Here is a 24,474-nt window from a genome sequence, read left to right as displayed (position 1 = left end):
ATTGCTCAGGAGCAGTATTACTGTTCCTCCTATGCTGACAGATGTGGTTTAACAAGCAGCACTTGCATAGATCACAAACTCCTTTTTACCCACAGAGAGACCACAGACTGCTGAAGACCATAGAATGATGCCAGGGTTTGTGGTACGTTTGTGTATTTGCAACTGTGGTTTCTTCAAGTGTAAGACAGGGAGGGCAATGTCTCCAGCCAGCTGAAGGCTGTGAGGTTTGACCAACGAGTGTGTTAAATGTGTAAAGGCCTTCTTCGAATGGTGCTAAAACACAATAGCATACCAGATACCGAGCTGTGTTTTTAATGCTGGGCTGTGGTATGGGTGGTCAAAATCCTACCCTATTGCAGTGCACAGCAAGTATGAAACCTTGGTACCTGGTGGTCAGTGGGCAACAAATGCACCTTAAAATGTAAAAGTCCATTTCAATCTGTGCTAATGTTCACAAAGTCCCGGACAAATACGGAATCTGAAATGTGAACGTAGTGATATTCGGTTTGATTCCAGAAGAGGACTGATCTAATTTTTGGTGCTCTTCTATTCTCAGTAACTTCAGGAAAATGAAAGCAAATTATTCTTTGCTCTTAATTTTCTGCAAGGTGAAATTTCTGCCTTCTGTTGAGCGTGAGAGAGGGATGTCCCTGGTGCTCCTCTCAGCCCTCCCCTTTGCTGGCCATTTGTCTTCGAAAAAGCTCATGCCCCACTTCAGAGCCTTTGATATAGTTCTGTAAGGAAAATATTCTTGTGAAGGCAAACCTTATGGTGGGGCAGCCCTCCTGTGCTTCTAGCCAGATAAGCGTCACCCTTTAATGATGCAATTCTATACAATTTTATGATCTGCAAAGAGGAGGAGCAATTAATATGATTTGAGTGAAGTTATGCATCTGCATAACTCGGTATCTTATATACCATATATATAAATATATTTGTTCAAGGTCTGTCAGCTCTTGAGATTACATAATTATTTACTTACACCTTTTGCCTCGTTTGTACTCTAAACCTTAGTGAGTTGGGGAATGCTCTTTATCCAGTCTCCTTATTTTATAGCTATTGCCTAAAGCTGAGGAATGTTTGGGGTTTAAGGAGCTGTTAAATAAGGGCTTAGAAATGTTGTATTTTTCCATTCGAGGGTTAAGAAGCTGTCTGCTTGCCCACCTGAATTTACTGAAGGCTCTGTCCATAAATGACAAGTGTGGAAATAGTGGTCAGAGGCCAGGCGAGATCATAAACCTGGGGAGGGGAAGAGCTGACTTTCTTTTGTCTTGAGAGAGGAATTAAGTGTACCTAAAGATGCCACAGTTAATTTTTGCACCTTAGAAGCCCCCAGACTCAGCCAGCTGGAAGAGCGTTGGAAATTGAAGCCATATGCAACCTGCCTCGTTTGTCTGGATGAACGTCAAAAGGCCGTTAGCAGTTACTTCAGTAAATGATAACAGTGAGAGAGTATAAGAAGCCTCAATATGATGAATTGAAGGTATTGGATAATTTCTGACTGATAACAGTTGATCTGGATGTTACCAGGGCACTCTTTGGGACCTGCTTGGTAGGAAGGAATGGGAGTGGCAGAGAGTTGTAGGTGGGTGTGCTGGGAAGGGCAATTTGTTCTGTGAACGTATGTGAAACAGCTTTGTGGTGAGAAGTGCTGAGCTCCTCCCAGGGACTGCCTGAGCAGGCTGCTGAGTGATTATGCACTGGTCTGCCCGACTTCTGGAATGCATCTTCCGTGCGTCAAGCCATTAACGTGTGTCATGTGCTGAGGAGAGGCTGTTACCCAGCCTGAAAAAGATAGCTTATGCTTTCTAGATGACAGAAATAAGTTTTCTGGTTACTTTTGCAGTGTCTGCCTTTCTGTTGGGAATTTGTGTCATCGGATGCAAATGAACAGTAAATAGTAAAACAATCACTGGTACATAAATTGTGATGCCTTAGACACCTGGACAGACTTCCACTACTGCTCACAGCTGTCCCCCTGCAACTTCCCTGCCCCTTCAGCCTTATAATTGTCAGAATATTTTGCCTCAGAGGGCTGTATCAATGTGATGGGTAATGAACTTAAAGCTTTCCCTACACTTTGATTCAGGACAAACAGTTACGTCCTGTCTTTCATTCTTTCTTTCGTTCTTTGAATATGTATATGAGAAGTCTGTAAATGTTTTAACTGTGCATATTTTAAGATCCACAGGGCTTAACCTGGATACTACGCATAAATGCATCTACCTGAACTGAGAGGGTAAATGCTTTCAGCACACAGTATTTTTTCTTTTGAAACTACACTGTCTGCAACTGCTATGTAGTGAAGAACTGATGATGTTTATGCAGTTCTGTTTTTGGTTTTTGGCAGGAAACACTTTAGATGGGCAGCTTTTAGGAAAAAAAAACTATTAGGAAGCCTAATTCTAATATGATTTTAAAGAATGCTGGAGGCAACACTTCAAATAAGGAAGAAGGCTGGAGATTTAGTTGTAAATTGAATTATTTTGATGGTTCTGGGTTTATTTCATTACAGGTGTGTGTTTAGAAATCTGAAAATTGGAGTGGTAGATGGGAAGGAAAAGTCTAAATATGAATCTGCCAACCATTTTTCTTTTTCCTTTTTCAGGTAAAGCCACAATTTGAAAGCAGGGAAAACAGAACATATGGCATCTTTCGAGCCATAGTATATAAGACTCAGGTGGTTGCTGGAATAAACTACTTCATTAAGGTTTGTATGTTTTATAAGAGGGATTACTCTGTAGTCAAACAATATAGGTGACTTGCACAGTGGCTTATAGCAGGAAAGGGAAGCACATGTAGGAAACTGATGATGTGGCTAACAAGAATCAACACTATCTGTAGCTGCTTATAAAATTCCTCTGTCACTACTCTAGAATAGAAGTATAAAAACTTAACATTCACTGTGCTTCTTCAGGTGTGAATGATAACTTTTGTAAGATAATCTTAGTTGAAGTCAGTGGATAGCCTTATCAGCTCAAATTATCTAAACTAGCTGTAACCGTGCTCCCCTGTTGCCTTTCAAGGCAAAGCAACAGATTTCATATTGCCTCTTGTGTCCTCCAGTAGTGTTTATTATAATTAATTTGAGGCCAGCCTGAGCATCTGTTGGAGAGTTAGTCAACTTTTTAATTTAATGCGAGCATCCCAGATTCTTCTAACTAGTTTTGCATGCAAGCACGTGTGCTGGCCCTTTTGGTTCTGTGTCATCTGCTGCAGAGGTAGAACCAGAAGTCACGCCCAGTTGCATTTCTTCCCTTAGTGCTTATTGCTGACCTAGGCAATCACATGTGTAAAGTACTTGCCTGCTGTCCATGGTAAGCCTCATGACCAAGCTACTCAGAAATTAAGACTGATATGTAATCAAACTTAAACACATTTATAGCACTGGTGACTGATGATATCTTTCCCAATTTTGCAAGTGACAGGAAACACTTCTTCAATTTAGCATTAACTGGAATGAGCTCTGTTGCAAGAGTCATTCTTTTATACTTGGGAATTTTCCACATCCCTAATATTTTACCAACAAATTTACAGCTGAGATGTAATCCAGACAAAGACAAACATGGTGCAACACTGCAGTTACCAGAACGCATGTAAAGACCTCTTAAGAGTCTAAGGCATTAAACTTTCCTTTAATATCATAGACCTCACACAATAAGAGTTGAACACCTGTTGTATTTGGCTCTGTATGTAGGAAATTCTGCGCAACTTTGTAGAAAATCTTTGTGTGGGTTTTCTGGAGGGGAAGGCAAGTTTTTCACTCATGGTCATCCCTGCAAGCACGAAGACATGTCATGTTGTCTGTCCAGGCACCAAACCAGCGTGTTTACAGTACATAAGACAAGGGATCTTGGCTTTCAAGTTGTCATTGCATCTCTGGGGTTGTTCTTAAGACCATGTGAAGGTTTTGGATAGATCCTTTTGTACCCTCTAGGAGCTGATATGGTCTCTGCATCTTGTCCCACCTCTGAGCCATTAGGACTTATTCTTGTGTCTCCTGCTCTGAATGTCCTGAGAAGTTTCAAGCTGATGGACTGGGATCTTGATGAGCTATATAAGATGCCATCAAAACCTTTCTCCTTTTGTTTCTTCTGGTGCTTCTATATCCAAGAAGTCCTGGTTTTCCATTAACATCTGTCTGATGTGTTTTTTTTTTTAAAAACTTGTTTTATTACAATCTGTGATACATGGAGACATAGAGTTCTCCGTGTAGTTTCTGCCACCAGTTACCATCCAGACTTGGGCTAAGAGTCATTGAAGTGAAGATATACCTAAACTTAAGTTTCTGAGAGAAGATGTCCTTCCAAGTATATAAGAGCACCTTTTAGTTTCACACATGATCCTCATTCTCCCACTGTTCTGATTTCTAGGTCCAAGATTCTGATACTGACTACGTCCACTTAAGGGTGTTCCAAGGCCTTCCTCATGAAAACCAAGGTCCCAGCCTTGTCAGTTTTCAAACTGGCAAAACCAGAGACGATCCTCTGACCTACTTCTGAGAGATGGTGGGGAATGTTTCTGGACTTCTGCAAGTTGCACGTGGATTCTGCCTGTGTCAGTAAATGCATGAGAATAAAATAAGTTTTGAAAGCTTTCTTCATCTTGTGCATATTGTGTCTAGGTCTGCTGCCTGACTAAAGCTTGAGAGGGCTCTGAAATACTAGTCAAAGCTAAAAAATACCATCTCCATTCCACACCATACCATTTTAGCAAAACAAGCAGCGCGTAACATCCCTGACGTATTCCACCAATGTTCCACATTGGGAGTGTGGGAGGATGCTTTGGGCTGATGTGAGTGAAAGAATATATGCAAAGAAAGTAGTTTGAGCTCCCTTAAGTTCCCCTTAATAGTTAGGAAACAGAACATGCTCTAAACAGTGCTACTTACTTGCTCACACAGCATTCCTGCCACAAGAAGCGTAATAATGTGCATGTGTAGTTTCTTCAGTGTGGGACCAAGAATCTGCACCGGTGTCATACACAGGTGGGCTGTTTCTTCTCAGTTCAGAATGCAGCAACACCTCTCCCAAAGTAAAATATCAAATTTCCAACACACACACACTTTTCCTCCCACCCCCATCCTCCCTCCCCAAACTGATTTTGTTGCCTCACCAGATTAAAACAAAGCATTTCTAATTAAAACAAATATACATGTAAATGTAGGTGTCGTGCTTAGCGACACGGTTTAACGATGGAATTGGCAGCATTAGGTTAAAGGTTGGACCAGATGATCTTAGAGGTCTTTTTCTACTTAAATGATTCTATGATTTAGTCATTTTGAATCTGAAAAGGCTAATGCGAAAAAATGGAGCAAGATAGCAACCAGTATTAAAAAAGCAGTAAAGAAAACAGAGAAATGCCAATGAAATATACCGTCTAAATTTGAGAGAAATATTTTTTATTAATGCAGAAGTGCTTGTACAGTTCAAATTCCTTTCTCGGACTTCTTCTTAGGACTCAGAAAATAAGCAATTTTTTTTTTTTAAACTCATACACCCTCTACTGGACATTACATCCTACTGCTTCAAGAGGATAAACATGATTAAGGGAATGTTTCTTTCCAAAGCATACAGTACTCCTCTTTTTCTTTCAGCATCATTTCTGTTCAAGTCCACCTTCCAGTCTTTGCCAATGAAATACATAGTATACCTTAAATCTACAGATGTATTCACAGTTGCAAACCAGCACATAAAAAGATTCAGGTTTTCCTCTTGCTCCTTGCTGCAAATACATGAGTGCTAGTGTCACTCCCCTGCAACTTCCAGGCCAGGGAAGTCCACAAACACAACTCAGGCACAGTATTCTGGTTAAGGTGCACTGTAGCCAGTGCAGCTACTTGGGTTTGCATTAGCAAAAGGTGAAAGGAGAGCTATGTGATTCATTTAGATATAGTGCAGTAAGAGAATGGCATGAGAGAAATGGATTTTTTTTTTCCAGCATTGTTAAAGAAAAGGTACTTTCTTGTTCTTTGTCGGAACAGGAATCAACAGTTTGTAGCCTAGGAGGGAGTGACCTGCCCTGTGTCCTTTACCTTGATAAAGTAGTTTTTTCCAGCAACCACCTGAGCCTTAAACTCACTGCAGTGAAGACATCAAAGGTTTTCCCTTCTTTTTCTTCTAGCTGAGACTTCACCTTAAGGAAACATCAAGTTATTAAGACTGATGCAATATTCAAGTATTTAGGACTTAAGGCTCACACTATCAGTGTGCCTGATTACCCTTAAGGTCTTTTTTGTGTGTTAAAGCAAGGCCAGAAGTCTAGATAGGCAGCACAGCCAAGACAGTGATGTGATTCAGTGATCACAGACTGAAACCAAGTCTGGAGACAGCCTCTAACAAAGAACTGTGTTGTTATTCTAGAAGATTTATTTTGACGTTATTTCCACTGGTAACGTCTCAGCTTCCCTTTCTGTCCTGTATATTTAACAACAAATGTAAAGCGGTTTACTATATACATACGCAAGACTTTAGGTCTTTTAAAAAGAGGAGATTTAAAACATATGTAATTTTTACAAAAATAAGAGGGCTGTCTTCAGCGTTAGCTCCCTCTTCAAATCACGTAACAGACAGGCCTCCAAAAACCAAGCTTGGAAAGCAACATACCTCAGCTTGAGGCTTTACAACACTTGACAGTTCTTCCAGCATTTAATAACTGCAATATGAAGTGTTTCAAACTGTAAATAGTTCCCCCCCAAATAACAAGCATTCTGAGCCATCATTCACAGTTTCCAGAGTGTAAAACCTGTGCTCAAGAAGTCAGAATAACCTGCCCAGTATCCCTGATAAGGATATGTGCTTTCATGAGTTGCAGCTTTTCTGTCCCGCACTTGGCTGCCTAGAACATCATGGCTATACAGTAAGATTCTTGGGTAGGAAAGCAGATTTCAGGCTTTGTTTACAAGGGCAATAAGAAATAGTCTTAAAATCCCTGCTGCAAGCTGAGTGCTACCCAGAAGGCCTTCCCTGCTGAACTGCATCATTACATAGCACTCGTTCTGCTGCCAGCGCAACAGCAACAGCAGTGAATAAATTTTCTCTTTTCAGTTATATTACACTTCTTCTTTGTAAATTAATACATTTGCTATCCTGCCTGCATCCCACCTTGGGGGAAACAAGTGCCACTGCCACCACTCAGGTGCTGGACCAAACTTTGGTGCTTTTCTGTACACAATAGTTGATTCCAAATTTTAGGAAGCACAGGGGAGGGCAGACATAAGTATCCCACTGCCCCTATCCTGCCCCGTGCTCCCTAACTAACCCTAGATGCTGTGCAAGTTTGGTTTCACAGGTCTCAAAATTGCCCCAGCTCAGCGCATTTTGTTCTTCCACCAGAAAGTCAGCACTAGGCTCCATGACTACAGACAGCTCAGAGTCACATGCAGCTGTAGTTTGTCAGGGTATCATGGCAATGACTCACCACAGCATATGACAAACGGACATCCTGACACAGTATGGAGAGCTCTGAGAGAAGTAACCTCTGAAAGACCCGATATCAACGCACTCTGCTAATTCATGATCAAGGTCCAGATCTGGGGGTCCTGGTGGACAGTACACTAAACATGAGCCAGCAGCGTGCCCTGGTAGTAACGACAGCTAATGGCATACTGGGCTGCATCAGCAGGAGTCCATGCAGAAGAGAGAGTAAAGTGATTATTGCCCTTTACTTGGCACTCATCAGAGCACATTTAGCATACTATGTCCAGTTTTGGGCCCCCAAAACGAGAAAGAGAGATGGCAATAAGCTGTAGTGAGCTCAGTGAAGGGCCACCATGAGGTAAGATGGCCGGAACACTTGCCCTTTGAGGACAGAAAGAATTTTTTTTGTATGAGGACAGTCCAACAGCACAACAGGTTGCCAAAAGAAGCTGTGCAGTCTCCATCCATGGAGGTTTTCAGGACTTTAGTGATCAAAGCCCCAAGCAGCCCAGGACTGCTGACCCTGCACTGAGCAGGAGGTGTAGTCTCTTCCCACCCGAATGACATGCAATTCAATGACAGGGCTGAAAATGATCACATCCTGACAGTTCTTGAATGATCTGCACAGCCTGTTTGCCTACTCCCAAAACAGCTACAGAGATATTTTTTTTTTGGTATGTTGTTTGACGCGAGAGAGCCAGCCCTACAGTGGTTTAGAGTGTATTTGCAGTACCCTTTCAGACATATACATGTTAAATGACTTGGACAAAAGTGGAGCTATTTTCCTGGTATTAAAATGCTTCTGAATGGGAGATTTTTGAATGGAGATTTTGAATGGAGATTTTTGAGATTTTCATTTTCTGAATGGGAGATTGTGACTGCTGATTTCTACTGTTTCCTTCTGTCAGTTACCTGATCTCGGATCTTTACACACTCTTAACTCTTCCAGAGCTGTCCATTGCATGTGTAATGTAATGGGACAGGCTGTGTGTGCTGTGTGTGCATGTGAAAGAAATTAAAATAAATAAACAATTTAATGAGAAGTTCAGCTGATATCCCTGCCTAGTTTAGATCTCGTGCAGGTAGCTTGCCCCTCTACTGAGGCTTCTCCATTGTTTGGAAATGGTGAATGAAGATGTGCAGGTCCAGGTTGCTTAGAAAGCCCTCTCAAGCACTTACTTCTTATCTCCTTTTGTGAAATAAAGAGAAGCATATGTTCCAGCATTCAGTGCTGCTGTCTTCTGTAGCCTTTAGGAACTCAAGACTGGTGAAATAGCTAATCACTTTACGGAAAATTTTTAAGGATAGAACTTGGTTATTTTGAAGGAGATTAAGAAGATGCTCCTAACTGGTATCGTAGGCTGGGATGATTTTAACAATTAGTGATAAATAACTTTCTGCTGCTGAAGTTGAAGTTTCTGTTCATCTTTCAAGTTGATGTATGGTGTCAGACATCTTTTGAATTCAGGATTGGTGTCAGGAGGGGAAACCCTTTTTTGGCAGAGTAGTATGTTAAATGTTGAGGCTAGTGTTTCTGTGATGATACCAACTAGATCCTCAGTCAGCAGATGGAGGAGCTTTCACAGCTGTTGAAATTTGGTGCAGACCATGTGTCATTTCATCCAGTCAAGATTAGTCATGTCATATCACTGTGCAACCACAAGACTGACCTACTCCCGTAGATGTCCCAATCATTTCTATGGAGATGGCTCCATTTCTTGTTTAAAAATAACTGCTAAATACCTAATCCTAGGGTTAAGATTCTTTTGTTGTTGTCGTTGTTACTGTACTGATACTTTTATTGACTACAACTTCTGTTTACTACTTGAAATTGCTTACACAGAACCAGAGGGTAGTGGCATACAAGCTGTAAAGATTCTTTTTTGTTAGCTGAATAGTATACAGTACAGGATGCTACTCAGCTTTAAAGCTATACAGAACGGTAATACTGTTGTTCCCACACAGATTCTTAAGGCTAACAGCAGAACATTTACGTTAAGAAAATTTGCAGTCTGTGTGAATGTTGAGCATAGGCTGGAATGGTATGTAACATCAAACGTGTCCCACATACTAAAGTGGAGACATGGTCAAGGTTGTCAATGTTCTGCAAGAGATTGTGGAGTAATTGCCTAAAGTGACTAGGAAGATTAAACTAATATTCACATTTTAAAGAAAACGTACAACATTGAAGATGTTTTCAGGGTGGAGTGTAGGTGCATTACTGAAGTGTTCCCTAGGCCTCTAACCTTAGATGTTATTGCACTAGGGGAACCTGGTGTGCTGGCTCTAAGAGGAACTGTACGGAGGGTGGAGTGGAGTGGAGACACCACAGCCAGGCTCCCAGGTGATAAGATGGGAACTCAGAGGTACATCGGAATCAATAAGCTGCATATTTGCTACCCTGGGCCAATGGCCCGCCATGTTTTTGACAAAATGCTGTCCTTTTGGTGAACTTTGCTCATTATAATATCATTATAATACCAAAACACACCTCCATCCCCAAAGCTACCCACCTCCAAGGTGCGACCACCCCTCACTGAGCATGCGCTCTGAATTTCTTGGAGCCTATAACTTTAAACAAAAGTGAGAAAATTTAGCACCAATCATAAGAAAGGTGTGTATGACTACAGTCACTCAATCTCCAACTAAAAGATAGAAAATAATATAAATTGGATTAAGAGAGAGGGGATGTTAGGGAAGATACCATCCTGACTTCTGGGATCAGTCGGCGGGCTGAGCCTCTCTTCCCCCACCCCCCCCCCCACCCCCATTGGAACACCTTTGGGTGAGATTTGAACACTTGGTTATACTGGGTGTCTCTGCAGAAACACAGAAATCTCTGTAGGGTCTTTGTACCTTTTTAATGCGTTAATTGCCAGGCTGTGTACCTATGTATTTCACGCATGCTAGCTTGCTTTTGCAGACAGTAAATCATCACCAGCAATCCAAAGAACCTGTGTACCTCTTGCTGTAATAAATTGCACTTAATTGCATTGTTCCTAGCCATGATAGTTCTCACTGAACGTGACTAGAGTAAGGGCATGTTACGTTGTTGGTGAATTTGTGACTGTGATAGTTCAGTACTCTGAATCCAACCGGACCCACATCGGTTAATGCATTATTGGTGAAGCTGTGACTGTGATAGTTCAATACCCTGAATCTGACCAGACCCATAATGGGTAATCAGCTACACCCCTTTACGCGACAGAGATGTAATAATGGCTGGTCTTTTCAAGGCAGCGTTCCAAATGCTGTTTCATTACATCCAAAGCTTAATGGAGAAAGGTTTAGATTGCCTTGGATAGTCTGTTGCCACTGATTAACAAGTCTGTGAGTTGTCAGCATTTCAAAGAGACTTCATGAACTATGTGTGCAAGAGAGCACTGCATCCCAGTGTTAGATGTATCGGGACAAGCTGCAAAGATTTTTTTCCATTAGCTGAATAAGTAGAAGACGCTACTCAGCTTTAAAGCTATATAGAACAGTAGTGCTGTTCTTCCAGCACAGATTCTCAAAGCTTACAGCAGAACATTTACCTGAAGAAAAACTGCAGTCTGTGCAAATGCTGAGCATGGGCAGGAATGGTATGTAACATCAAATGTGTCCCACATGCTAAAGTGGAGACGCGGTCAAGGTTGTCAATGTTCTGCAAGAGATGTAATGAGGATGGCTGTTTTTTTCAAGGCAGCGTTCCAAATATTGTTTCATTACATCCAAAGCTTAATGGAGAGAGGTTTAGATTGCCTTGGATAGCCTGTTGCTGCTGATTAACAAGTTTCCGAGGTGTCAGCATTTCAAAATGACTTCATGAGCTACGTGTGCAAGAGAGCTCTGCATTCCAATGTTAAATGTATCACTGCATTTTGAGACAACATTTTTGAAGTCAAAAACCAACAAACACAGAAATGTGGAGTCCAATGAATGACTTCCACACAACAATAATGTCTTTAGTTTCACTCCTACGGTCGTCCTGAGGTTATAACGTAACTCTTCTTGTCTTTCTACTTGGTGCATTTCTTACTAATCAGAAGCAAGAGTTCTCCAGAGGGGTTGTGTTGCTTTGGGAACCGTATCAAAATACCTTTGAGGGGCATTAGTGAGATCTGCATCGTGGTGAGTGGATAAATTTATAAAATGGCTTTGTTTAGCCCTGGTGCTGTGCTGTTATTGGATGTACTCTGTGACTTGTGGCCTCAGTATGGTGAGCTGGCTCTCCCAGTTAGTTAGCTCATCTGTCTTGCTGTGTGAATCAGACACGTGGTAGGAATGTGGTGGAAGACAATCAGTGTTTGCGTGAATCAGCAATGTCTTGTAGAGATGAAAGAGGTTGAACTCATTGGCTTGAATTGTCATTCCCTCCATGAACGGGGCTGTGAGGATCTCCTCATCTGGTGTGATGAATTGAGAGAAAATGGAAAACTTCCATTTTTAAAACCTGCCACTCCCTTTATTCCCAAGAACTGCAAGCAATTTTCACTTTGTTCAGGAAGATGCAGCAGGACAGCTGTTTTTCCTCATATGGCTTTCACCCACTCACATAACAGTTTTGGGGAATTCTGCAACATCCTTATCTGTAACATGCTCCTGTCTTGATCTGTATACCGTTGAATTTAGTCCTGTCAGCCCTAGTTTCTCAATCTCAAGCTCTTTGTACCAAGGACAGGTCTTGAAGCACGTTTGCAGTCTGTTGCATCACTTGTTATCTGTGAGGAGGTCAATAAGCAGGAAATTGGCACTGGAGTTTCGAGAAAAACATAAATGTTACTGCACATAAATTCTATCTTGATTGTCTGAGTGCTGGGAAATGCTGGGTGAGGCTTTGATGCATTTCCTGAGTGTATGGACTGGTCACCTGCATGTGGGTGAAGAGGTAAAAGGGTTCTAGTTTCAGCCCTAACCAACTGTCTTAGGGTATGGATGGCTGGAGACTGTCATTTACCTTTCTTACTGACATGGAGCCTTTATACACACAAGATTTTAATGTGCTCTTGCTCTTTATATTTACTATTAATATTATTAGTGCTTTACATGGCTTTTTGCCCCTGTTTTCACCATTTCTCTGTTCCTCCAGTTCTGATTAAGATTACACCCCTCTTCTTACAGAGCTTGGAACCAAGGTAACCCTTATGAATTTCTTGCTGTTGTTCCTTGTAACTGTACCTTGTTCACTTTGTGCTTTGAATGACTCTTTGTGCATGGATCCCACTGTAAAGCGGGCTTTGTCTTCTGTACATGATTTACCTGATGACTTCTTTCCTGATGTAAGAGTATTATTGCAACAATCAAAAACTGTTCTTGAGCCTTATTGGTCTAATGAAAGTTTGAATGCTCACTGTTACTATAGCCACCAACTTTGCAGATTTGATAGAAGATTTTTACCAAACCACCATCACCTTACAAAAGGCTTCTGCCAGGTCACAGGAGTTAGCACCTGCTGGCACAGACATTGCCCCAGAAGAAGTATTGGTTTCTAAGGAAGAAGCTGAAGATTTGGAATTAGATGAATTTTTAGAAGAACAAGTTTTAAAGATACAAAAAATGGAATCCAGGTTATCCTATTCCTAGTCAGGTGGCAGTTCATTTGGCAGTGTATAGTGAAATTCAAATGACATCAATTGATAGAGCAAAATGATTATTGTGGTGGTGTATTAATCGTCTCACTTGGGGAGAATCTTCTATTGCGGAATATATTGCCAGGCTTCAGACTTGTCTGTCTAACCCTGAAAAAAATAGGGGAAAAGATGCCCCAACCATTGAAGCAATCACTAGACCAATTGGAGTATCACTGCACCGCTCAGGGGCATCTGGACCAGCTAGAGGCCCTTTTCGATCTAGGCGACAATGTTTGGCCCCTAGATGATGAAAGGTCAAAACCACGGCTGAATATGGATGCCCTGGTCCAAATCGTGAGACAGACAGAGTTCACATGTGGGATCCCCGGTCCTGCATTCTGAACCATCTACCTCACGATCCTCCCCCGCTGGGAGACAATACTGACGGGATTCATCAACTATGCTTGTTAACAGGATTATAGAAAATACCTGGGTGCAACTTTAATCCTAACTGGAAAATACCTGTCTTTACAGAAACTAGTATTTCTTTGGAGGCACAACTGGAATTTCCTTTGAGAAACTGGAAATATTTATCCCCAGTTAAATTTTGGCCCAAGGGTATTTCCTATTTTCCAGTGCAAGCTGGGGTAAAGGTGGATAAGTATCCAGGTTTTGAAATCTCCCATGAATCCCTGTGTAAACTTGATCTCCATAAAATGTTTCAAGCTGGGATCTTGTACAGACAGGAGTCAAAGCACCAAGTCTCTTTTTGCGGTACAGCTTATTCATGGGAACAGCAAGACCTTGTTTCCAAACAGATCCAAACAGGACACAGACCACACAAACCCATGTCAGGGTACCAAGCAAAAGGAGTGGAATCATTAATCAGAAAAACTTGGAATTGGTTAAGGGTGTTAGAACACTGGTTAAAATTGGTTAAAACACTGTATCAAGTTATCGCTGCTAAATGTAACTTTTTATTTTTCTCATACTTACAAAGTAGCTGTGTACAAAGGTACTACAGGGACCTGCAGGTTGGCACTACGTCCTTGTAATAACATACCAATTCCAACATCAGCCATGGATGCTATATTGCAAAAGGGGGCCATATCCCATATCACCAGGGGGTGGTCAACATCCCAATTTAGCAAGTAAAGGGCAATTCATAGAATCACAGAATCATAGAATATCCCGAGTTGGAAGGGACCCACAAGGATCATCGAGTCCAACTCCTGGTACCACACAGGTCTACCCAAAAATTCAGACCATATGACTAAGAGCACAATCCAAGCACTTCTTAAACTCTGACAGGCTTGGTGCAGTGACTATGTCCCTGGGGAACCTGTTCCAGTGCGCGACCGCCCTCTCAGTGAAGAACCTCTTCCTGATGTCCAGCCTAAACCTCCCCTGCCTCAGCTTGACACCATTCCCTCGGGTCCTATCGCTGGTCACTAAAGAGAACAGATTGGCGCCTGCCCCTCCACTCCCCCTCGTGAGGAAGCTGTAGGCCGCAGTGAGGTCTCCCCTCATTTGTTAATGGTTAAACTGAAGGCCATACTGTGTGATTCCAGCTTTGTTTGCCATAGGCATTTTTCTACTCTGACGTGGCATGTTACAATGTATGCAAAGAACATTCTTAGGAATATAGAGATGTACTATGTTCCCTCACAATATAATCCTACTGATGACAGGCCAATTCCCAGGAAACCCCTTGATTAGTCCTCTGTGCATTAAACACTTCTCCTGAAGCCTTTAAAGTTGCCGGCCAGGCTATATTCTGATTAAGATTGCAGTAATGGTTGGTTCTATATGTTAAAAGTCATATGATTCCATGGTACATATAGGTATATATATATATATACAAGGTGCCTGGTGACTCTTCTCAGACTGCTCTGGACTTCCCGCCTCAGAACCACCCATCATTTCGGAGATGTTACCTGCCACGATGGTACCCGGGGGCTTATCTGAAACTAAGCCTGCTACTCCAGAAATCCAGCATATTGTTGACCAGGTGAGTTGCAACCTATCTGAAGATAAAGTCTGCGTGAAGGGTGAATCTTTTGCCAAGGCTGGGAGACCAGGTGGTGATACTGAGTGTTTAAACTGAAGAAGCTGAAAATGCCTTTGTCAGTAAGTATTTTTCTCAGTGTTCTGTGTAGGCACGGTGCAAGTAAGATAAAAACAAATCACTTTTCTGTTTCATCCTTGTCCATAGGCAGGCATAGTACTGGCTACCTTCACTTAATCTTTGCATACAATTAAAAGACCAACTCTACTGTGCTAGCACTGTGATTGCTGTATTTGAAAGGAGAAGGTTGTACCTGATAGGTACCGATACGCAGCTTTTAGGAAAAAAATCATTTAGGAAGCCTGACTCTAATGTGATTTTAAAGAATGCTGGAGGCAACACTTGAAATAGGAAAGAAGGCTGGAGATTTAGTTGTAAATTGAATTATTTTGATGGTTCTGGGTTTATTTCATTACAGGTGTGTGTTTAGAAATCTGAGAATTGGAGTGGTAGATGGGAAGGAAAAGCCTAAATATGAATCTGCCTACCATTTTTTCCTTTTCTTTTTACAGGTAAAGCCAGAATTTGAAAGAAGGGAAAAGAGAACATATGATATCTTTCGAGCCATAGAATATAAGACTCAGGTGGTTGCTGGAATAAACTACTTCATTAAGGTTTGTATGTTTTATAAGAGGGATTACTCTGTAGTCAAACAATATAGGTGACTTGCACAGTGGCTTATAGCAGGAAAGGGAAGCACATGTAGGAAACCTGATGTGGCTAACAAGAATCAACACTATCTGTAGCTGCTTATAAAATTCCTCTGTCACTACTCTAGAATAGAAGTATAAAAACTTAACATTCACTGTGCTTCTTCAGGTGTGAATGATAACTTTTGTAAGATAATCTTAGTTGAAGTCAGTGGATAGCCTTATCAGCTCAAATTATCTGAACTAGCTGTAACCGTGCTCCCCTGTTGCCTTTCAAGGCAAAGCAACAGATTTCATATTCCCTCTTGTGTCCTCCAGTAGTGTTTAATATAATTAATTTGAGGCCAGCCTGAGCATCTGTTGGAGAGTTAGTCAACTTTTTAATTTAATGCGAGCATCCCAGATTCTTCTAACTAGTTTTGCATGCAAGCACGTGTGCTGACCCTTTGGTTCTGTGTCATCTGCTGCAGAGGTACAGCCCACCTGTTCTTTCTTTACTTAAACAAACAAACAAACCACTTTGCCGACAAATGTAGTGCAATTCATCCTCTATTGGAAAACCTTACCCATGGATTTCAGCAGTTTTCTGAGAAGTAACATACAAGAAATTGCAGGGCATATCCTGCAACCAGAACTGAAGGCTCAAAAACATTGCTTCGGGGCAGGCTGGCTTTCTGTACATAGCACAAACCCTGCATGTGAATGCCCTGTTATAACCTCACATATGTGTGGATATAAGCGTGGGTAGGATGTGCTCTCTTGACAAGAGTCAGAGTTTGTTTTTTATGGAAGAGAACTGGCAGACAGGGGTTGGGGAACAGTGATTCTGCAGAGACATAATGAACGTTTGCTCTCAGATTCCCATATTTAGTTGATCTCAGGAAGGACAGATACGGCCAAGCCTTCTTTCCTGAGTCCTTCCTTAAAATAATTCTTAACAGTTATTTCTACATTCTGAGGGTACAAGGGAATAGTACTGACAGGCTACCTATTATATGGCCATTCTGAGTCTTACTTAAACAAATGTTTATCCTTCCCCTGCTACTGTGAGATGTGCCTTCATTTTGTGGACAAGATAGTGAGTAATGAAGAGTACAAAAACTCATAGGAAGGCTGCGGTAGAGCCAGAAGTCACGCCCCATTGCATTTCTTCCCTTAGTGCTTATTGCCGACCTAGGCAATCACATGTGTAAAGTACTTGCCTGCTGTCCATGGTAAGCCTACCAAGTACTGAGTAGCCTACCTACTACTGAGTAGCCTGACCAAGCTACTCAGAAATTAAGACTGATATGTAATCAAACTTAATAAACACATTTATAGCACTGGTGACTGATGATGTCTTTCCCAATTTTGCAAGTGACAGGAAACACTTCTTCAATTTAGCATTAACTGGAATGAGCTCTGTTGCAAGAGTCATTCTTTTATACTTGGGAATTTTCCACATCCCTAATATTTTACCAACAAATTTACAGCTGAGATGTAATCCAGACAAAGACAAACATAGTGCAGTCACCAGAAAGCATGTAAAGACCTCTTAAGAGCCTAAGGCATTAAACTTCCCTTTAATATCATAGACCTCACACAATAAGAGTTGAACACCTGTTGTATTTGGCTCTGTATGTAGGAAATTCTGCGCAACTTTGTAGAAAATCTTTGTGTGGGTTTTCTGGAGGGGAAGGCAAGTTTTTCACTCATGGTCATCCCTGCAAGCACGAAGACATGTCATGTTGTCTGTCCAGGCACCAAACCAGCGTGTTTACAGTACATAAGACAAGGGATCTTGGCTTTCAAGTTGTCATTGCATCTCTGGGGTTGTTCTTAAGACCATGTGAAGGTTTTGGATAGATCTTTTTGTACCCTCTAGGAGCTGATATGGTCTCTGCATCTTGTCCCACCTCTGAGCCATTAGGACTTATTCTTGTGTCTCCTGCTCTGAATGTCCTGAGAAGTTTCAAGCTGATGGACTGGGATCTTGATGAGCTAAATAAGATGCCATCAAAACCTTTCTCCTTTTGTTTCTTCTGGTGCTTCTATATCCAAGAAGTCCTGGTTTTCCATTAACATCTGTCTGATGTTTTTTTTTTAAAAAACTTGTTTTATTACAATCTGTGATACATGGAGACATAGAGTTCTCCGTGTAGTTTCTGCCACCAGTTACCATCCAGACTTGAGCTAAGAGTCACTGAAGTAGAAGTGAAGATATGCCTAAAATCAAGCTTCTGAGAGAAGATATCCTTTCAAGTATATAAGAGCACCTTTTAGTTTCACACATGATCCTCATTCTCCCACTGTTCTGATTTCTAGGTCCAAGTTTCTGATACTGACTACGTCCACTTAAGGGTGTTTCAAGCCCTTCCTTATGAGAAACAAGGTCCCAGACTTGACAGTTATCAAACTGGCAAAACCAGAGACGATCCTCTGACCTACTTCTGAGAGATAGTGGGGAATGTTTCCGGACTTCTGCAAGTTGCACGTGGATTCTGCCTGTGTCAGTAAATGCATGAGAATAAAATAAGTTTTGAAAGCTTTCTTCATCTTGTGCATATTGTGTCTAGGTCTGCTGCCTGACTAAAGCTTGAGAGGGTTCTGAAATACTAGTCAAAGCTGTTTCTGCCACCTAAGGTGCTGTAGCTCTAAGACAGAGTACACTCCTTTTATCTCTTCTTTTCAAGTACTGTCAGTATTTTTAGGTGTAACAGGCCACATATTTCTTGGGTTTGCTCTAAGTGCATTAAAGACAAGCTATTGGCTGCTCTTCAGAAAGTGTGAGAGAATCTAGAGGAGGAATTGAGAAGCCAAACTGTGTGCCCCTCTGTAAGGGCAGCTTGACTGGTTAGGGTGGGGTGAGGAAAGGCATGACCTACTCAGAGTAGCAGGAAGAGGGACCTCCTGCTGCAGCAAGAACAGCTCAATTCCAGCATCCAGGCCCTGGAGCAGAGAGTGACCATCATGATTAGAGAGCATGGTTTACTGGAGATGCATGCAGCTCATTCCTTTTTTGTAGCATCAGGAACCTGCAATGAAATCAATTTTCAGTTAATCTCTCAGGGGACAAAGGTAGAAAGCAACCCCCAAACCACGACAACCATATTTTTCTGTTAGCAGCTGCTCAGGTAGGTGCTCTTGAATTGCCCAGTGCAATCCAAGCCAATGAGCTTGGGCTCAGGTGTGAGACATCAAATGTTTCAATGGGCTTCAGGCCACACCTTGCTTGTGTTCATATTTGGTGCTGTACTGAATAGGCATGTAACTGTCACAGGTTATGTAGTACCTAGAAAAACATGGCAGAGGCCCCCCCCTCTCCCCACCAATTCCTCTATAATACAGCCTGGATCTGATGCTTTAAGTCCTTGAAGGACTTGCTTTAAGCAAGAAGGCAATGTGTGGACTCCTGTGACTTTCGGAGTACTTTCATGGTGAATTTAAGTTTTCACAAGAGCTGAATCTTGCTGTCTAATGCTACAAACCTTAAAATGCAGCCAATCTAGCATTATCAGCGCTAGCTGACCTCTCTCAGAATACCATTTGGCAATACTGTTTAGCTTTTTTGAACCATATAAAATGACTGAGGATGGAGAGTTTACCAGTAACAAAAAATATCGTCTCCAGAACCACCTTATTTTAGCAAAACAAGAAGTGCACAACAACCCTGACGTATTCCACCAACGTTCTACGTTGGGAATGTGGGAGGACTCTTTGGGCTGATGTGAGTAAAAGAATATATGCAAAAAAGTAGTTTGAGCTCCCTTAAGTTCCACTTAATGGTTAGGAAGCAGAACATGCTCTAAACAGTGCTACTTACTTGCTCACACAGCATTCCTGCCACAAGAAGCGTAATAAAGTGCATGTGTAGTTTCTTCAGTGTGGGACCAAGAATCTGCACCGGTGTCATACACAGGTGGGCTGTTTCTTCTCAGTTCAGAATGCAGCAACACCTCTCCCAAAGTAAAATATCAAAATTTCCAACACACACACACTTTTCCTCCCACCCCCATCCTCCCTCCCCAAACTGTTTTTTGTTGCCTCACCAGATTAAAACAAAGCATTTCTAATTAAAACAAATATACATGTAAACGTAGATGTGGTGCTTAGTGACATGGTTTAATGATGGAATTGGCAGCGTTAGGTTAAAGGTTGGACCAGATGATCTTAGAGGTCTTTTTCAACTTATATGATTCTATGATTTAGTCATTTGGAATCTGAAAAAGGCTAATGGAAAAAAACGGAGCAAGATAGCAACCAGTATTGAAAAAGCAGTAAAGAAAACAGAGAAATGCCAATGAAATATACCATCTAAATTTGAGAGAAATATTTATTGTTATTAGTGCAGAAATGCTTGTACAGTTCAAATTCCTTTCTAGGACTTCTTTGGACTCAGAAAATAAGCAATTTTTTTTAAAACTCATACACCCTCTACTGGACATTACATCCTACTGCTTCAAGAGGATAAACATGATTAAGGGAATGTTCCAAAGACTACAGTATTCCTGTTTCTCTTGCTTTCAAAATCATTTCTGTTCAAGTCTACCTTCCACGAGTGGTAGTATCACTCCCCTGCAACTTCCAGAGCAGGGAAGTCCACGAACACAACTCAGGCACAATATTCTGGTTGAGGTGCACTGTAGCCAGTGCAGCTACTTGGGTTTGCATTAGCAAAATGTGAAAGGAGAGCTATGTGATTCATTTAGATATTGCACAGTAAGAAAATGGCAATAAGAGAAATGGATTTTCTTTCCAGTTTTGTTAAAAAAAAAAGATATTTTCTTGTTCTTTGTTGGAACAGGAATCAACATTTTGCAGCCTATAGAAAATATACATAAGAAATCATTCGGAAGACAAGTAAGTTTGCTAGAAATAAGTCAGTTCATCATGCTTCGTCTTGCTGCTCTGGTATCCATGGAGACTCAGTGGCTTATTCTCATGAGGAAGGCTTTTGAACACCCGCAGGTGCACGAACTCATCATTTCCAACATGGACCTGAAAGGCACGAAAACCAGTGAGTGCTATGGAGTAACAGTCGCCTTCATCAGGAGGGATGATTTAGGTTGGTGCGTTTCAGGTTGGGGAAGCAGAGACACAGTAATGAAAAACATCACCTCAGAAGGTGTGGCCTTGTTTGAGGCAGACTGGGAGTTGTGACTTTGTGGAAATACCACCTGATCCTTCTGTCTGCTAATCCTCCCTATGCCTGAGATAGGGAATGTGCCTCGGAGTTGCTGAGAAGTGATTAAACACATGAAAAATACTCTAATCTTATCTGGAAGAACAAAGACTTAAATGCTTTGATCACATTTGCTTTTTTTTTTTTTTCTTTTTTGTATGTGACATCACTATAGGCAGAGTCAGAGGAGGTTTGATACTTAACTGTATCCTTCCACATCTGGACTTCACTTAATACAATTTTAGTTCTCAGCATCATGGATGTGTAATTATTACAAAACCAAGTTTCACAGAGTAACTTAAGTACAGATCGTTATGATAATAGAAAAGTACGCTTATCTCCATTTAGTATTTGAAAGAAGACAGGCTGGGAGGTGGGGGTGACTTTTTTTTTTTTAATTTACATGCACAGATATTTTCTTATTAAGGCCAAATCACAAGCATCCCTGTGTACACAAAGTAAACAAAAAAAATTGGAAATGTGTTCTATGAAAAAAAAAAAAGAGGGATTCCCCTGCCCTGTGTCCTTTACCTTGATAAAGTAGTTTGTTCCAGCAACCAGCTGAGCCTTAAACTCCACTGCAGTGAAGACATCAAAGGTTTTCCCTTCTTTTTCTTCTAGCTGAGGCTTCACCTTAAGGAAACATCAAGTTATTAAGACTGATGCAATATTCAAGTATTTAGGACTTAAGGCTCACACTATCAGTGTGCCTGATTACCCTTAAGGTCTTTTTTGTGTGTTAAAGCAAGGCCAGAAGTCTAGATAGGCAGCACAGCCAAGACAGTGATGTGATTCAGTGATCACAGACTGAAACCAAGTCTGGAGACAGCCTCTAACAAAGAACTGTGTTGTTATTCTAGAAGATTTATTTTGACGTTATTTCCACTGGTAACGTCTCAGCTTCCCTTTTTGTCCTGTATATTTAACAACAAATGTAAAGCGGTTTACTATATACATACGCAAGACTTTAGGTCTTTTAAAAAGAGAAGATTTAAAACATATGTAATTTTTACAAAAATAAGAGGGCTGTCTTCAGCGTTAGCTCCCTCTTCAAATCACAGACAGGCCTCCAAAAACCAAGCTTGGAAAGCAACGTACCTCAGCTTGAGGCTTTACAACACTTGACAGTTCTTTCAGCATTTAATAACTGCAATATGAAGTGTTTCAAACTGTAAATAGTTCCCGCCCAAATAACAAGCATTCTGAGTCATCATTCCCAGTTTCCAGAGTATAAAACCTGTGCTCAAGAAGTCAGAATAACCTGCCCAGTACCCCTGATAGAGACATGAGCTCTCACGAGTTGCAGCTTTTCTGTCCCGCACTTGGCTGCCTAGAACATCATGGCTATACAGTAAGATTCTTGGGTAGGAAAGCAGATTTTAGGCTTTATTTACAAATTACTTAGAATGAATTACTTAGAATCCCTGCTGCAAGCTGAGTGCTACCCAGAAGGCTTTCCCTGCAGCACTGCATCATTCCATAGCCCTCATTCCACTCCCAACGCAACAGGAGTGAATATATTTTCTCTTTCCAATTATATTATGCTTCTTCTTTGCAAATTAATACATTTGCTATCTTGCCTGCATCCCACCTTGGGGGAAACGAGTGCCACTGCCACCACTCAGGTGCTGGACCAAACTTTGGTGCTTTTCTGTACACAAGAAAGGATTGGTAGTCATCCTGACCCTCGGAGCTGTGACCATACTCTACATCTTCCCTCCAGGGTCACAGCTCTATACTTCCTCCAGGCTATAAGCAGTACATCAAAAGTAATGCAATGATGTTTGGATGATTGTGTACACATGCTTTTTGGCATATAGAAATCAAAGTGCACCCAACAACTTTGCATTCTCAAATGCTGCGCGGAGGGGTTCAGTCCCTGAAAGCACAGTAATTCAGTCCTCCCTCTTTCTTTCCCCGAGTCAGAGGATGGAGCAAGTGGCTTCAGTTCTCATCCCTAGAGCTACTGTTCCAAATTTTGCGAAGCATGGTGGAGGGTAGACGTAAGTATCCCAGTGCCCCCAACCTGTCCTGTGCTCCCCGACTAACCCTAGATGTTGTGCAAGTTTGGTTTCACAGGTCTCAAAATTGTCTCAGCTCAGCGCATTTTGTATTTCCACCAGAAAGTCAGCACTAGGCTCCATGACTACAGACAGCTCAGAGTCACATGCAGCTGTAGTTTGTCAGGGTATCATGGCAATGACTCACCACAGCATATGACAAACGGACATCCTGACTCAGTACGGAGTGCTCAGAGAGAAGTAATCCCCGAAAGAACCAATTTCAACCCACTCTGCTAATTCATGATCAAGGTCCAGATCTGGGGGTCCTGGTGGACAGTACACTAAACATGAGCCAGCAGCGTGCCCTGGTAGTAACGACAGCTAATGGCATACTGGGCTGCATCAGCAGGAGTCCACGCAGAAGAGAGAGTAAAGTGATTATTGCCCTTTACTTGGCACTCGTCAGAGCACGTTTAGAATACTATGTCCAGTTTTGGGCCCCCAAAACGAGAAAGAGAGATGGCAATAAGCTGTAGTGAGCTCAGTGAAGGGCCACCATGAGGTAAGATGGCCGGAACACTTGCCCTTTGAGGACAGAAAGAATTTTTTTTGTATGAGGACAGTCCAACAGCACAACAGGTTGCCCAAAGAAGCTGCGCAGTTTCCATCCATGGAGGTTTTGAAGACCTGAGTGATCAAAGCCCCAAGCAGCCCAGGACTGCTGATCCTGCACTGAGCAGGAGGTGTAGTCCCTTCCCACCCGAACGACCTGCAATTCAATGACAGGGCTGAAAATTATCACATCCTGACAGTTCTTTGATGATCTGCACAGCCTGTTTGCTTACTCCCCAAACAGCTACTAGAAAGAAGATGGTTCAGAATCACCCTGACTAATCCTTGCCACAGCTTCCAGCAAGAAGCCAAAGACTGAGCAAACCTGGGTGGGAATCCTTGCAGTGGAAAGGTAGTTCCTGTGAGATCCCTAAGCCAGGTGCACTGCTGGAGGGAAGCTGTCCTGCTTTTCCTCACATTTTACATGCTCTGGGTCAGCAGCAGTGCTTGCGAGCACTGAATCTGGCCAGTGTTTGGCCATCGCCACCACTCTAACAAAATAACGCAACGGAGATGAGAGCTGGAAAAGCAGGAACAGGAAACACACTCACGTTAAGCAAACTGGCAGAACACAGTAAACCTCCACAGAGATTCAAGCAAAGAAGATAATTTGAGAAATTTATCTTGAGTTAACAAAGTATGTTTTTCTCAATACGTATGCTCGGGGGGTGACTGCTCCCCGGCCGCCTGCCTGCAGGCAGCGACCCCACCGCCCTAGGGGCGCAAGGCAGCCCCAGCCCCAGCAAGCCCACGCCGGGCGCAGGCCCTACGGGAGCCGCCCGGGCCCCGCCGCCCCGCCCCAGGCCTATGGGGCTTTCGCCGTGCCCGTCCCCGGCGCGTCCCCCTCACCTCGTCGGCGATCTTCTGGGTCTCGCTGGTGGCGGGCTGGGTCGCCGAGACACCCCCGCACAACATGACGGCGGCCTCCCCTCTCCTCTCCTCTCTCCGCCCAGCAGCGGCCTTCACGCCGGGGCGGGCCCCGCTCCCGCCCCGGGGCCGGGCCTGCCGCC

The 24,474-nt window shown here is 42.3% G+C and overlaps 3 protein-coding genes across 7 annotated transcripts in view; 2 read left to right on the top strand and 1 right to left on the bottom strand.

The window, feature by feature from the left end:
• LOC308199360 (cystatin-A-like) overlaps positions 1 to 4,598 on the top strand; it is a 5,911-nt gene extending 1,313 nt beyond the window's left edge. Inside the window, exons 1-3 of one of the 2 annotated variants that reach the window (XM_080603421.1) lie at positions 1,333 to 1,483; positions 2,609 to 2,710; positions 4,374 to 4,598. In XM_080603421.1, the coding sequence (XP_080459547.1) occupies positions 1,436 to 1,483; positions 2,609 to 2,710; positions 4,374 to 4,502 (279 nt within the window). In that variant the 5' untranslated portion in view covers positions 1,333 to 1,435 and the 3' untranslated portion in view covers positions 4,503 to 4,598. Of the gene's footprint in view, positions 1 to 1,332; positions 1,484 to 2,608; positions 2,711 to 4,373 lie in introns of those variants that run through there. The other variant, XM_080603420.1, reaches the window with a different exon arrangement.
• LOC308199367 (cystatin-A-like) overlaps positions 1 to 20,513 on the top strand; it is a 27,722-nt gene extending 7,209 nt beyond the window's left edge. For 2 of the 4 annotated variants that reach the window (XM_080603442.1, XM_080603445.1), the window contains exons 2-4: positions 14,881 to 14,981; positions 15,551 to 15,652; positions 17,993 to 20,513. In XM_080603442.1, the coding sequence (XP_080459568.1) occupies positions 14,901 to 14,981; positions 15,551 to 15,652; positions 17,993 to 18,121 (312 nt within the window). In that variant the 5' untranslated portion in view covers positions 14,881 to 14,900 and the 3' untranslated portion in view covers positions 18,122 to 20,513. Of the gene's footprint in view, positions 1 to 10,220; positions 12,330 to 14,880; positions 14,982 to 15,550; positions 15,653 to 17,992 lie in introns of those variants that run through there. The other 2 variants (XM_080603443.1, XM_080603444.1) reach the window with 2 other exon arrangements.
• Positions 19,983 to 24,474, bottom strand: LOC308199334 (cystatin-B-like). Its single transcript, XM_080603375.1, has 3 exons — positions 24,314 to 24,474; positions 21,381 to 21,482; positions 19,983 to 20,665 (listed from the first exon to the last, which is right to left on the bottom strand). Exons 1-3 carry the CDS (start codon positions 24,377 to 24,379, stop codon positions 20,537 to 20,539), a joined length of 297 nt encoding a protein of 98 aa, XP_080459501.1. The 5' UTR covers positions 24,380 to 24,474; the 3' UTR covers positions 19,983 to 20,536.

Source organism: Anser brachyrhynchus (assembly GCF_964034855.1).
Source record: "Anser brachyrhynchus genome assembly, chromosome: 1".
Lineage (NCBI taxonomy): Eukaryota > Metazoa > Chordata > Aves > Anseriformes > Anatidae > Anser > Anser brachyrhynchus.
The sequence above is the reverse complement of the archived record's forward strand: the minus strand, read 5'-3'. Positions and strand labels throughout refer to the sequence as shown.